Below are 15494 nucleotides of genomic sequence, written 5' to 3'. Positions count from 1 at the left end.
AACCACTGAAACCGACTGAAAGCGGTGTAGTATATATGCCGGACCAGTATGGGGCGCTGTACTTCTGCCACAGATATACACTATACACGGAGAAGAAGACTTTGAGCATGCGCATAACCAACGTATGGTGTTGTCCATTATCGCTTGTTGGTCACCACAATTGCGTAGAAGCAATAGATTTTTCTGTAATAAAGCTAGTAGGCTTTAGTAGCTTCTGTAGCACGAACACAATCACGTAGTCCGCCGTTATTGTTGTTGCTGTTACGTGTGACGCTTCCGACACGTGATGTGATGATGTTTTCGCTTCACAAAATATACGGATTGGCTGTACAGACGAAACCGCAAGGGTGTCGGTTTCAGATTTATCCACTTTAGGACCCGGTTTCAAAAAATAGCGGATTCAGTCTCCCAAAACGCCGGATCCGTGTGGATGAAACGCCAATACGATAACAAATTTATACGTATACAGTGATACGCGTCTCTGTGTGGACAGCCCCTTAGAGTTCAATAGGGTTTATGCCCAGCTGCACCACCTCCCGAACCCCAGCCAGCTCGTTGTTTCCTGTCTGCCATTATTGGACCAACTGATTAATCCAGGTGTGCCTGACCTCAGTAGTCATAAACAAACTGATTAATCCAGGTGTGCCTGACCTCAGTAGTCACAACAACAATAATCAGACACACCTGGAGTAATCAGTTTGTCCAATAATGGCAGACAGGAAACAAGGAGCTGGCTGAAGTTCAGAGAGTAGTGCAGCTGGGCACCCAGCTAGAAATAAAAAGTTCTAAGAACGTTCCCTGAAAGTTCCCGAATGTTCCCAAAAACATTCTGCGAACGTTAAAAGCGGCTAGTTTTCTTTGAGTTCTAGGAACGTTTCTGTTGTCTGAACGTTAGAGTAATGTTACATTTTACCATTTTAAACGTTATGACAATGTCATGTTTTAATGTTCAAACAATGTTTAAAACAACAGCTGTTTATTATATTGACTTGTTTCGTTGTTGTGTAAATGATGGAGAATGGTTGCATTTTATTATTTTATAAAACATTATTTCTGTATGTAGTAAATATATTGCTGTAGAAAACTCAATTCACTTATTAGGTTTAGATGTTGATGTTTGTTTCATTTTAAGTCACCCTTATTGTGATTAGTGTTTGTTTTGGTTGGTCTCTTGGCACTTGACTTTTTGCTTGCTGGTTTTTTCCTGGTTGTGTTGACTTTGTGTTGGTGCACCGCATTTGTTGTGAACATGCCAAGTTGGTGGTGTTGTTCTGTGGTTGTTGGTACATAATGGTAAAGATCATCACCTAATTCATTTACTAATCAAAACTTTTTTCTGTCAAAAATGTAAATGAGATCCAGCACTTTCACAGCAGTTTGTCATTAAAGGGGACATATTATGAGATTTTTTTAAAGATGTAAACTAAGTCTAAAATAGGTCTGAGCAAAAGTGTGCCGTTTTGGGTGTGTCATTTAAAATGCAAATGAGCGGATGAAGTGCAACCACTGATCACAATGATGGTGGTTTGTTGCAATTGAAACTCAATTGTGCTGTGAAATATTTTATCTCTATCTTTCTCTCCATACTAAATGGTTGTGCTGTGGTTGGATAGTGCAGATAAAGGGGGCGGTATTACCTTATTCTGACATCACAATAAGGGCCAAATTACAATGACCTATTTTTTCACATGCTTGCAGAAAATGGTTTACCAAAACTAAGTTATTGGGTTGATCTTTTTAACATTTTCTAGGTTGATAGAAGCACTGGGGACACAATTATAGCAGTTAAACATGGAAAAAGTCAGATTTTCATAATATGTCCCCTTTAAGGAGTTTTAGAAACTTTGGACAAAAAATAGCCGCTGTGTAACTGGGATGCACAAACATCAAGAATCAGACTATGAATCTCAATCATGGTGACAATTAAATGAAAAACTTCATGCTGCAATGCATGCTGGGTATTAACAAATTACAAATCTCATTCAGGACTCCCAGCATGCACTGCGGCATGGATAAATAAGGATTTTTTTAACAATTTTAATTGTCACCATGGTTGAGATTCATAGTCTGATTCTTGATGTTTGGGCATCCCAACTATACAGCGGATATTTTTTGTCCAAAGTCTCCAAAACTCCCCAACGACAAACCGCTGCGAAAGAGCTGGATCCAACATACACCATTGGCAGAAAATAAACTTTTGATTAGTAAATGAACCAGGTGATGATCCCCACCACCATGCACCAACAACCACAGAACCACACCATCAACCCCCCACAACAAATGTGGTGCATCAACACAAAGTCAACACAACCAGGAAAAAACCAGCAGGCAAAAAGTCAAGTGTCAAGAGACCAACCAAAACAAACACGAATCACAACAAGGGCGACTCAAAACGAAACATCAACATCCAAACCTAGTACGTGAATTGAGTTTTCTACAGCAATATATTTACTGAACATTCAGAAATAATGTTTTATAAAATAATAAAATGCAATGTTTCATTTACATAACAATTAAACAAGTCAATATAATAAACAGCTGTTGTTTTAAACATTGTTTGAACATTAAAACATGACATTGTCATAACGTTTAAAATGGTAAAATGCAACATCACTCCAACGCCCAGACAACAGAAACGCTCCCAGAACCCAAAAAAAACTAGCCGCTTTTGACGTTCGCAGAGTGTTTTTGGGAGCATTCGGGAACTTTCAGGGAACGTTCTAGGAACTTTTTATTTCTAGCTGGGGCATAAAGCCTATTACTAGCAATTAAAGATTTATTTCAGGTGCTCAGGAAAAAGGGTATGCCTACTGCCCATTTTTATTTAAGCATTTGAGATATAAAAGTGTCATATACATAATGTAAGAGATTTATTCAATTAATTTTATTTATTAGTTTGTTTTTTCTTCTTTTTTTTCTTTCCATCCTATGTATTCACACTATATCCTATCAAAACCTGGTTTGCCAACTGCCTTTATGTAAACACAAAAGAAGACGACGTCAACTCGGTAGACACCACCCGAAAATCTTCTTTTAGCAGAGCAATGTAGGACGACGGCTCCACTTAGTGGATAAATGTTGAACTTTAATGTCTTGTTACAGAAATAAAGTTATTTAATGTTGTATGATGATTTAGTATGTGTCCATTGCATATCGCAACTTCCTCTGTGACCTATCCAGCCCTAGATATTACACACATTGTGAAAGGTTGTTCATTTTTACCTCATGCCCACGTAGAACCCATATCGCCTGATTATAAGGCCCAGATTATATTAATGTTGACTGGAATAGCGAATGCAAAACAGAGAAATCAAATCACAAATAACGTTGCTTACCTTGGATGGGTGTTAAGTTCGTTTGCCTTTCTTCTTTCACGCTCTGTGCCCGCGTGCGCAACGTCACATCCAGGCTACTTTCGTTTCTAAAGAAATGCTAGGGACCGTTATACAATACGTCAAAAAAAAGAGAAGCGTTGTTTTATAACAACACGTGTGACCGAAAAACATCTTAAGTGTCTAAATTGACACTTTACAGTGTGTATTTTATGTCTTGATTTACATCACCAGAGTATTTCATTACTTAGATTGATTTCAATCTTTGGTCTTACTCAATCAATATAATAGATATCAATGATTATATTTTCACAATATTCTTTACATTATGTAGGATTTTTATGTAGAACAAAACTGTGGCAGTGTCATAAAAATCCAATAAATAACAATGTTGTTTCCTGAATAAATGACACAAATCCAACCTGATGTTAACACTTACAAAATATTAAATTACAAAACATATTCATACAGATTCATGCTTGCTCTTCATACTAAAATTGGGTTTGGGTGCATGCTGCCTGTCTGAACAAGAGTTTAACACAGTCCTCATGTCAGGTGTGTGTGGATGCTTTCTATGTAGACAAGGCAGTTTTAGTCACATGTTTGTACATTTGCTGAATGGTTAATTTTCTCTAATGTTTAACTTCTGTTAAAATGTATCTTGAAAGCTGTAAATAATAAAAGCTATAACATTTCAAACAACCAAAAATTGCACTTCATCATTTATTAATCTTTGTAAACAAAGCGATTGAATCTCAAACATTGTTAACATTTAGACTATTATATCTGAACACATTAAGGTACTATAGCAATAGTAGCATCTAACCAGCAAGAAAGCATTTAGTAGGCTATATGTTAGACTCTTAAAGGGATAGTTCACTTTAAAATGAAAATTCTGTCACCACTTACCCATCCCCATGTTGTTATAAACCTGCATGAATTTCTTTTTTCTGATGAACACAAAACAAGATATTTTGAGAAATGATGTTAAACACACAGCAGATAGTGACCATTCCATAGTAGGAAAAAAATATTTTGCATGTGATAAATGATGAAGAAAATATTTTGATAAATGATGGTATAAGCACACAGTTGACGGTACCCATTAAATTCCATCATATTTTTTTATTCCTACTATGGAAGTCAATGGTCACTATCTGCTGTGTGTTTACCATGACTTCTCAAATTCTTTTGTGTTTATCAGAAAAAATAAATTCATACAGGAAAAAAGAAATTCATGCAGGTCTAGAACAACACGAGGATGAGAAAACTACGACAGAACCCTCATTTCAAGGCGAACTATCCCTTTAAAAATAAAGGTGCTCCAGAAATGTTTTGACTGCGATGCCATAAAAACACAGGTTTTTCAAAGAACCATTCAGTCAAAGGATCTCTCGAGAACTTTTTTTTTGCTTTTTAGAGGAACAGTATGCAATCACAAAACTTGTGGCTAAAACTGGTACTGCAATCACACAGCTGGTGGCCAATACACAACATGACAACATAAACATCAGTTGAGGGCTGCAACTCCACTTTTTAAATGACAATATCCTGGCCAGACCACTGTTGTCAGTGATAAGTATTTGAAATGAAAATTATTTCTTAATGTCTAGTGACATATCAGGGCCATATTATGATTAATTGATATAAATTTCTTACATACTGTTCCTTTAAAGTTTTTTTTACATTTTTTACTACAAAGAAACTTTTGTTCAACAGAAAGTTTCTTTGCAAAACCACATAGCAAAAATTGGAGAGTTAAAATTTCAGTGTTAAACATTTCTGAGTTGAATTCAACACCCAAAGAGTAAATTTAACATATTTAGAGTAAATTGTTGTTCAGAGTTGGAGTTAACCTACAGAGTTAAGGTGTTAAACAGGTGTTAAACTAACTCCTTGGAGATGTAATTACACTCCGCCCACACATTTCAGTCTTCCATTTCCATGTGTCCTGCAGATTGAATTGTAAGTAAAACTAAATTGTTTACACTATTTTTTTTAATGCTCCTCTATAACTTTATCTTCTCTATCACCATCTCTGTTTGAAACCTAAAATTGCATTTTACATCTAACTTGTAAAGTTTGATGGCTGTTTTATTTAAAGTCACCATCATTGTGATCAGTGTTTCCATTTCATTAGCTCATTTGCATTTTAATGGTCACAGCTAAAGATGGCACACTTTTGCCTGCACCTACAAAGTGGTAATTTTAACAGGTAAATTACATGTGGGGTATTTTGAGCTAAAACTTCACTTTTACACCCTGGGAACACCAAAGAGTTATTTTACACGTTGGAAATCTCATAATGTGACCCCTTTAACACTTTTTTGAGTCAAAGAAACTCTGGCTTAGTGTTAAAAAATTAACTAACACTTATTTGAGTCAAAGAAACTCTGACCTAGTGTTAAAAATAACTCTCTTGAAAGTGTTCATTTAACTCTGATAAGTGTGGAGCTATATAAACTCTGAAAGTGTTGAAATCAACTCTGTGAGAGTTAATTTAACACTGGAGTTTTTGCTCCACAAATGTTTTTTTCTATGACATCATGTAGCACCTTTATTGGCCATCTGGCTAGATATACTGTAAGAGGAGAAAATAATTGCGGAATACTTAATATTAACCACTTATTTATTAAAACGTGTTTTCTTTCCTTAAATGTCTTCTTAAAGCTGTCTATACAGATACTGCATCTTCACCCTGATTATCAAAGTATCCTTCAGCAGCTCTGAGAATATGATTTAAGGCATTCAATAGCAAGATGTCTGTATGAGGATCCAGCTCAACCTCCTCGCTGTAGTTCTTCACTGGGACAACAGCAGTCAGAGAAACTCCAATATTACCACACACCTCTTGCATCTGTCACAAGAAAACTTTGATTAGCAAGATTACAAGAATGCCATGCAGTATTTTATAAAGGCATCATACTGCATAGTATAATCCCATAGTCAACCATTTAGCCCTACCATTCTCCTGATGTAGTGACTCTGGTAGACATTTTTCAGATCTGCTGTAACTAAGGGACAAGCCTCGTCCACCTTTGTCAACAGCACCAGCTGTGGGATACCTGGAAGATGCTTGGTCATGTTAAAGGAATAATTAAAGGAAGATTTCTCTCATAATTTTAAAGAGAAGAAAATGACTACAATATAAACACTGACACTAATATATAAATAAAACAAACTATATATAAATACTGAAGAAAAAATCATATATTGATAGCCCAATTTGTTCCCATTGTTCCCATTACTGCAAACATAGTCATACTAACAAAAGCATTTTAAGGACAAAACCTGTCAAATGTTTTAAAGGGGGGTTCAAATTTCATGCATTCTGATGTGTTAACACTGTTTAAGAGTTGGTTTCCTCATGCTAAACATAGACAAAGTGTCAAAAAAGCAGCTGGATGTGTTACAGAGTATTTCTATGCCGAATGCACTTTGCAAGGGTTCGTATAAGTTTTGTAAAGTTTTTTTCCCGAATATGGGTCCAGCTGACGTTTCAGGCGACAGCTTTGTTTTTTTGTCAAGACTCAACAATGGTGTGTTTGTGTACCGCTGGATAACTTTAAAAAGTCCCAACCGGGTCAAGAGTTGCATGAGGTAAGTAAGACTTCTTTGTTATGTTGGAAATAGGCACGTAAATGCATATAAAGTAAATGTCCTTAACATGTAGGAAATCATAAGTTAAACAGTGTTGTATAAAGTGTTGCTTGGCTTGTGCTCGCTCCTCCCACAGCTAATACGTCCTCCCTATTAATATTTGCATAAGTTATTTGATAGAATCGTTAGATCTGATCTGTCTTTTATAAATCTGATAAAACTAAAGACTATCTTCAGATATATGAAGGATGTAATACTACTCTATAGGTACTCTAGATTAACATCAGATATGCAGAAACAGCGTGTGTTATGAAAGCTTTAAAATAAAACATCCAAACCATGTGTTATGGTGTGGTAACCGTGGTATAAGCTGAATAATTGACTCTGGTCCATTGAATTATTTGAAAATAATGCACACTCAAGGTGTAACGGCCTTATGCATTGGGGTGTGACGGCATTACAACATAATGTGCATCATTTTTAAATAATTCAATGGACCGGAGTCAATTATTACTTACATAATGAATTTGTTACTTACCCAGGTGGTTGGCTTTTTTGCGAAGTGCCACAAACTTCTCTATCATTTTTTTCGACAGGATTTTAACTTTGCAGGTGTCTATCACATATACAACGCAGTGAATCGCATCCTTGAGGCTGGGATTTTTGTGGAAATGGGGGGAATCGTCTTGCAGAGGCACTGATGGATTAAACTATGAAGGCATAATAATATTCATTCATTTATTGTAATTAATTTTTTGAATAACAAAGAATTATTTTAGCAAAGGTCAATAAACAATAAAAAACAGTTTATACTACATACTGTAACTGTACCAATTTTTGGCTTTATGTTTTAAAGGTGCCATAGAATGTATAATGTATTAGGTATAAATTAATAATACAAACTGAAATCAGAAAAAATCCAAAGTGCTCAAAAAATAGCTGAAAAAATTGTTTGGGAAAAATTAGTTAGGTGCTCTGTGGTGTAGGGTATACAAAACGTGAAAAAAGGGTAATCCAAGGCACTCTTCATATATCAAAAAGTAAAAAGCCTTTATTTAAATATGGCTATAACATTAAAAACATATAACAGGGCAGTAACCATGTGGGGTTACTGCCCTGTTATATGTTTTTAATAATACAAACTCTCTACATGGTAATGACATATTGTGGCCTCAAACGCAATTGTTTTCTCATGAGGCCCGACGCCACAAGAGGTCAAAAGGGGGCATTGACCCCTCAGATCTGATTTGTGCCCCCTCTGTTTCATTATTGTATTCATGGTTACAAATAAAATTTCAACCTTTTGAGTTAAATAATAATTTAACCTTATCCCCATATGGGATTTAAAATGTTCAGTGACGTGACATTACTGCCAGATTCAAACTGTTGCGTCTTTGGCATTGGTTCACTGAGCCAGACGGCCGAGATCAACGCTGTCATATATCAACACTATGCAGTGTTTTTAACCTCATAATGTTTATTTTAGATTTCAGACATTTAAATACACATAAGCACTGGTAAAACAATACATTTAGTTTGTAAAATACACACTGATATCTGTGGAAGCAGCAATAAAAATCTATTCAAATAAGATAATAATTTTCAAATAATAAATAAATATTATTTTTAAATAATAATAATTTGCTGACGTGTGTTTTTCATATCAGACAAACACAGTGGAAGTAACTATAAAGTTTACATTATTGTTATAAAGGTTATAATGATACTTGTTTGAAAGACGAGGATGCGCACCTGTCAAGCAGCTATTATAACAGAGCGAGGCCAGAGACGAACGTGCTCTTAAACAGGAAATAATATATGGAATAATTTGTGCATCTTTGTAACGGGTGCTTTAATGAAAGCGAAGAGAAGGGGAATCCATATGCAAAAGGTGTTTATTGTAAAATCCCAATAAGGGCCAGCAAACAAATCCAAAGGTAAATCCAAATCAAAATCCAAAGACAGACACAATATCAGGGCAGGCGGCAATCAGGCATTAAATCCAAAACACAGGCAGAAGTCAAAAACACAGGCAGATCCAGGTAACAGATAAACAGATTAAACAGAACAGAATACAGGCAGGATAAACAGACAGGATTTGGCGATGTAATAATCAGCCAGGAGCAGGTGAACAGGATGTGACTTATATACAGACAGACAGGAAGTGTGAACTGTGACATGGCATGATGTATATCAAAATAAAAGCCAGAACAGGATGTCAAAATAAAAGTCCAAAATACAAAAATACACAGAATACAAGAAAAACACAGAACAAAACCATTACAGAACCCCCCCTCTAAAGGGCGACTCCCGGAGCCCAACAAACAAATCATTAAGTCCAATAGAGGGTGGGCGGGCGGGCCAGGACCTCTTGGCAAAGGCAGGGCAGATCAGGGGAGGTCCTGGGTCATGAGGCCAGGATGGTCCAGGGTCGTGGGGCCAGCATGGTCCCGGATCATGAGGCAGATGCGGGCCCGGGTCATGGGGCAGATGCGGGCCCGGGTCATGGGGCAGATGCGGGCCCGGGTCATGGGGCAGATGCGGGCCCGGGTCATGGGGCAGATGCGGGCCCGGGTCATGGGGCAGGCTTGGACCTGGGTCATGGGGCAGGCTTGGACCTGGGTCATGGGGCAGGCTTGGACCTGGGTCATGGGGCAGGCTTGGACCTGGGTCATGGGGCAGGCTTGGACCTGGGTCATGGGGCAGGCTTGGACCTGGGTCATGGGGCAGGCTTGGACCTGGGTCATGGGGCAGGCTTGGACCTGGGTCATGGGGCAGGCTTGGACCTGGGTCATGGGGCAGGCTTGGACCTGGGTCAAGGGGTAAACATGAAGCTAGGTCATGAGGTAGGGATAGACCTGTAACACAAGGAGAGGAGGGATCAGAGTCTACTTCGGTCTCCGCCTCGGTGTCCTCTGCCTTCTTCCTGTGTCCGGGTACTACCCCCCCCAAAAAAAAACTTGGGAAAGCTTCCACAGCCCAGGGTGGCGATGTTCCAGATGGTGGACCAGATGAATCAGAATAGTCAGTTGAGCCAGGTGAATCAGACGAGCCAGTTGAGCCAGACGAATCATGTGAATCAGGTGGGACAGGTGAATCAGGCAGGACAGACGAATCAGATGAAGCGAGCGAGTCAGATGAATCAGGCGAGTCAGATGAATTAGATGATTCAGACTTAACAATTCCATTAGGAAAAGGTGAAGGTAAAGCTGTGGTTAAGAAGAAAGGCCTTGAAATATGGCAGAAATGGTGGGAGGAAGACAGGAAAGGTAGAAGATATTACAAAATACAAAAAAGTATCAGTATAAAGAATCACATGGAAACGACTAGGCGTGAGGAAATAGTAATAACACGATTAAGAGTGGATCACACATTATTGAATGGTACATTATTTTTAATGGGGAAAAGGAATAGTGAGAACTGTGAAAATTGTGGGGTTAAAGAAAATGTTGAACATGTATTATTGTATTGTACATTGAATGAGGTGGAAAGACAGATTTTTAAAGATAAGGTTCAGGAGGTAGGACGGGAATGGAATCTGGTAGGGATACTGGGATCCGAAGGAGAGGGAATTAGAATGATTAGGAAGGCACTATTTATCTTTTTAAAAAACTCAGGATTGTGGAGTAGGATCTAAAATGAAATGATATACACACTCCAGTACAGTAGGTGGCGGCATGCACCTAAACGTTGTTTGCAGTCCGCCATTAAATAAGAGAAGAAGAAGAAGATGATTCAGACAGGACAGGTGAATCAGGTGGGTCAGACGAATCAGGCAGGACAGGCGAAACAGAAGAGTCGGGCAGATCAGAAGAGTCGGGCAGATCAGAAGAGTCGGGCAGATCAGATGAGTCGAGCAGATCAGATGAGTCGAGCAGATCAGATGAGTCAGATGGGTCAGATGAATCAGAAGGGTCAGACGAGGCAGAGGAATCCGGTGGTTCAGATTCACAGCCTGGAGGAACACAGGGGACAAACGAGCAGAAGGCAGACCAAACGCACCACAGGGCCATGGCAAATTCAGAAAGTATACAGTCACTGAGACATACCTCTGTGGTGGTCGATTCAGGCATGACGGCCATCTTAATGGCAGGTGCTGGGTGAATAATAGCCCTCATGAGTGCAGGTGTGGTGGTGATGATAGCTCTCTGAAGCTCAGGTGCTGGAATGATGGTAGCTTTCTCATAGACAGGTGCAGGTGCAGGGACAGGCAGGATGGCAGCCATTTTAGGGACAGGCAGGATGGTGGCCCTCTTGGGAACAGGCAGGGTGGCGGCCATTTTGGGAGCAAGCATGGTGGCGGCCATTTTGGGAACAGGCATGGACAGAGCCGGCATAACTGGTACAGGTGTGGGCATAACAGGCAGGACATGGCGTGGCGTGTTGGGAATAGCCTCTGGTTTGCTATCCGCAACACCCACCGTGAAGGGAGAGCCACACAACAACAGGGCAAAGTCAATATAACTCTCCAGGGACCAGGCAGACATATCATGAGGCATACACAGACGCAACCACTCATCAAGAGCATTATAAAAAATCGGTTTCAATGTTTCCTCATCATAATGTACTTGATTTGACAAATCCAAAAAGTCACTTACATATTCCTCAATGGGCCGGTGGTTCTGACGGAGTGCAAGTAGTGCATAAACAGGTTTCATGGTGCTGGTGGGAGATTACTGACCTTCGCTGGATTCCGGGTTAGGGCTGATTATTCTGTAACGTCTGTGCTTTAATGAAAGCAAAGAGAAGGGGAATCCATATGCAAAAGGTGTTTATTGTAAAATCCCATAAAGGGCCAGCAAACAAATCCAAAGGTAAATCCAAATCAAAATCCAAAGACAGGCACAATATCAGGGCAGGCGGCAATCAGGCATTAAATCCAAAACACAGGCAGAAGTCAAAAACACAGGCAGATCCAGGTAACAGATAGCAGATTAAACAGAACAGAATACAGGCAGGATAAACAGACAGGATTTGGCGATGTAATAATCAGCCAGGAGCAGGTGAACAGGATGTGACTTATATACAGACAGACAGGAAGTGTGAACTGTGACATGGCATGATGTATATCAAAATAAAAGCCAGAACAGGATGTCAAAATAAAAGTCCAAAATACAAAAATACACAGAAAACAAGAAAAACACAGAACAAAACCATTACAATCTTTGAATAACTGTAAGAATATTTCCTTTAAATTATATTTCCATTTTTGTCATATAAAGTATTAAGAGATAATAATGTTTTATCCACTGTTATTGCTTATTTAGACTTGCGGTTAACAGTGTGTTTGGCGCATTTACCTCAGAGTTTATTTCCGTAATATTGCTGTTTTTCCGGTAATAATAACACAATTTACATGTCAATTCTGATTCCTTGTCTGTTTATTAATTTCATTATGCTTTATGATAAGTTATGTGTGGATATTTATTGTCATATAAGACGTTCATGGCTGTTATATGAATACTCTCGTCTAATATTCAAATCATATGCGGTATAATTTGTGCATCTTTGAATAACTGTAAGAGTACAGTTCCTTTGAAATTAATTTTTGTCCAAGTTTTAAGAAATAATAATGTCGTTATGATATTTATTGCCATTTGAGACGTTTATTGACGTTGAATACTCTCGTCTATAATATGGAAATCACATAGGAAATGTGTACTGCAAAGATACTCTGTTAATTTTTATTTATGATATATGTGGAGATAAATAAACCTTTGCAAATCTGCTGATTTGATCCATTCATGTCCTGACCACCAGGCTAGAGATTTTAAACATCATTAATCCATACTTACTAGTCTGTAAAATAATATCCCATGATCTATTATCATTAAGCTGTTTAAATTTTGCTAGTCAGTTCTGGTTACCTGTGCAGTTGCATATGGAGTGTTTAATGTAGTGCTGCATTTAAAAATCTGTCATAACATTACACCGACTGTGACATAACAGTTGAGATGTACACCCCTAACACTAAATTGCACATTAAATTAAGTACAACGGTGTTCCAACGCTGAAAACAAAGTCGTGACTGTTGAGTTAGTGCTATATGCTAGTTAATGCTATATGCTAGTTAATGCTATATGCTAATGTTTAGGCTGAAGTTCTACTATTGACGTCACAGTCACGTTTTGCAGGTCCATACTTGGAAAAAAACACAAACTTGGAGTTTAGAAACATCTATTAAGAATCTCCAAACAATTGATTATTCCTCAAATTCTGTATCTTCTCTAACTGAACTGCTCTGTGAAACAGCCAATCAGAGCATAGCTCAACATTATTATTCATGATCCTCTCAAATAAGGTAATAATAGACCATTTCATTTTAAGAAAAAATCCTAGGGTTGTAAATGGACATGTAAAACTGTCTCTGGATAATGTTTGCACTTAAAGGGGTCGTTTAATGGTATTTCATGCATTCTGACTTATTAACACAGTTATAGAGTTGTTTCCTCGTGCTAAATGTAGGCAAAGTGTCAAAAAAGCAGTTGGTCATGTTACAGAGTATTTCTGTGCCAAATGCACTTCGCCAGGGTTCGTACAAGTTTCTGAAAGTTTTTTACGATTACGGGTCCAGCTGACGGTTCAATGGTTTCTATACATATCACTTCTTTTCATTGGCACTTCCCCTGGAAAACCCCGCCCACCCGTCAACCAGCAGGAGATAGAACATACAAACATCATATCACGCGACAGCTTTGTTTAATTTCAAAACTCAACAATGGCATAAATGAAGAAGTGTGTTTTTGAATATAAGGAGAAGAAAGTCAGCCTTATGAAAACAATGGATATAATTTATTATCCGGGGTAGCAGCCGAGTTTTGCATGTGTGTTTGATGCGCCGGATTTCATTGAAAAGTCCCAACCGGGTCATGAGTTGCATGCGGTAAGACTTCTGTCTTATGTTGGAAATAGGTCCGTGCATATGATTCATACTCGCTCCTCCCACAGTAGTAACTTCTCCTTCTTCATTTTTCCGTATGTTACCGGAAAGAATCGGTAAAGCTAATCTTTCTTTTATAAATAAATCTGATAAAACTAAAGACTCTTCGGAGATATAAGGGATGTAATACTACTCTATAGGTACTCCAGATTAACATCAGAAATGCAGAAACAGCGTGTGTTATGTGAGCTTTAAAGGGGGCATATGCATGAAAATCTGACTTTTTCCATGTTTAAGTGCTATAATTGGGTCCCCAGTGCTTCTATCAACCTAGAACATGTCAGCACAGCCATTTAGTGCAGAGAGAGAGAGAGAGAGAGAGAGAATTGAATTGAAAAATCTCTTTAATTTACAAAACTGCTTACTCTACAGAGTACATTCAAAAACCATATGGTCAAAAAGTCTTTTACAACTGATTTCCAAAGCACAAAGTGTTATCTACAACTGAACACAAAACATCTCCCAAACCCCATATAGCAATAAATTCCTCAACATTATTTGTAGCATTATAAAAAAGCATAATCAATTTTTAGTCTAGCTTTAATCATTCTAACAAAAACTGTGTATGCTTCAAAATCAAGGGAACCTTCCATCTTATTTTTCCTACTAATGTAGATGGCCATTTTTGCTTGGCCTAAGATGAAGTTAAATAGCTGGCATTTTACTCTGCATGTCTGACTGTATTTAAAACCAAAAACAAACATTTCTTTTGAAAACTTTTCTCCAAACATTAAAAACAATTGCTGTAGCAACATGAAAAAGGAAAACAGTCTGTTATAATCCATAAAACAGTGGAACACAGTTTCTCTTTGTGAGAAAAGGACAGTTGTCACTTACATTGGGATTAATTACAGAAACAAAAGCATTAACAGCTATACTGCCATGTAAGACTCTCCACTGTAAATCGCCAACCTTTTTTGTTAACGGTGGTTTATATAGTGCTCTCCACACAGGTTTGACCTCATTGTTAAGCCCTACCGCCCATTAAGTTTTTCCTTGTTTAAAACCTTGACAAACATTTTATACATGCTTTTTCCTATCATGTCATCAAAACTCTTAGTATCCGATTCAGTTACCTCCAAAAACAGGCCAGTACAGTTTTAAAAATCAGGAACAAGACACATTTGAGGAAAAGGATCATCATCATCATCAAGCTGACAATGACCATTACAATATTGATTTAACAAGGAAAGTTCAGAATCTGTGAGTTCGTGGATAAAAGTTCTGAGTATACATGATTTATAATTCTGATTGACCTGACTCCCACATGAGACGCCAGCCTTTCGGCCTTAGTCAAATTAGGTCCACACAGATCAGCAACCTGACGTAGAGTAACTGTCCCAGCCAACAGAAAACGTTGTAATATAAAAGATCCTGCTACATTTTCAACATTAAAACGAGTCCCATGCAGTATTGGTTCTTTCAATAACCATGATAAAGTGCAATTCATTTTTTGTTTATGAAACATTCCCCATACAGTAAAAAGTCCATGATAAAACCTTGGAAGATTGGATTACTTATAGATGCTGAAGTCCATTAAAAACAAAGACTCAACAAGATCCAAATTTCCCCCTCGAGTCAGTATAGTCCGAGCTAAGGGTCTCCAGACCACATCTGCCGGC

General features: G+C 38.1%; 2 protein-coding genes across 4 annotated transcripts in view; both read right to left on the bottom strand.

Moving 5' to 3' along the window:
- The window catches only part of LOC129441935 (interferon-induced protein 44-like), a 183442-nt gene extending 179967 nt beyond the window's left edge, over positions 1-3475 (bottom strand). For both annotated transcript variants that reach the window (XM_073873883.1, XM_073873891.1), the window contains exon 1: positions 3336-3475. The gene's annotated coding sequence lies outside the window, so the exon portion shown is untranslated. The remainder of the gene's footprint in view (positions 1-3335) is intronic.
- Positions 3476-3719: 244 nt separating this feature from the next.
- Positions 3720-15494, bottom strand: part of LOC129441899 (interferon-induced protein 44-like) — a 118240-nt gene continuing 106465 nt past the window's right edge. Inside the window, exons 6-8 of one of the 2 annotated variants that reach the window (XM_055201666.2) lie at positions 7471-7642; positions 6297-6397; positions 3720-6189 (exon numbers count right to left, since the gene is read on the bottom strand). In XM_055201666.2, the coding sequence (XP_055057641.2) occupies positions 6007-6189; positions 6297-6397; positions 7471-7642 (456 nt within the window). In that variant the 3' untranslated portion in view covers positions 3720-6006. The remainder of the gene's footprint in view (positions 6190-6296; positions 6398-7470; positions 7643-15494) is intronic. The other variant, XM_073873904.1, reaches the window with a different exon arrangement.

This window comes from Misgurnus anguillicaudatus, chromosome 2 (assembly GCF_027580225.2).
Source record: "Misgurnus anguillicaudatus chromosome 2, ASM2758022v2, whole genome shotgun sequence".
Taxonomy (NCBI): domain Eukaryota; kingdom Metazoa; phylum Chordata; class Actinopteri; order Cypriniformes; family Cobitidae; genus Misgurnus; species Misgurnus anguillicaudatus.
This window is presented reverse-complemented; position numbering and strand designations above follow the sequence as displayed.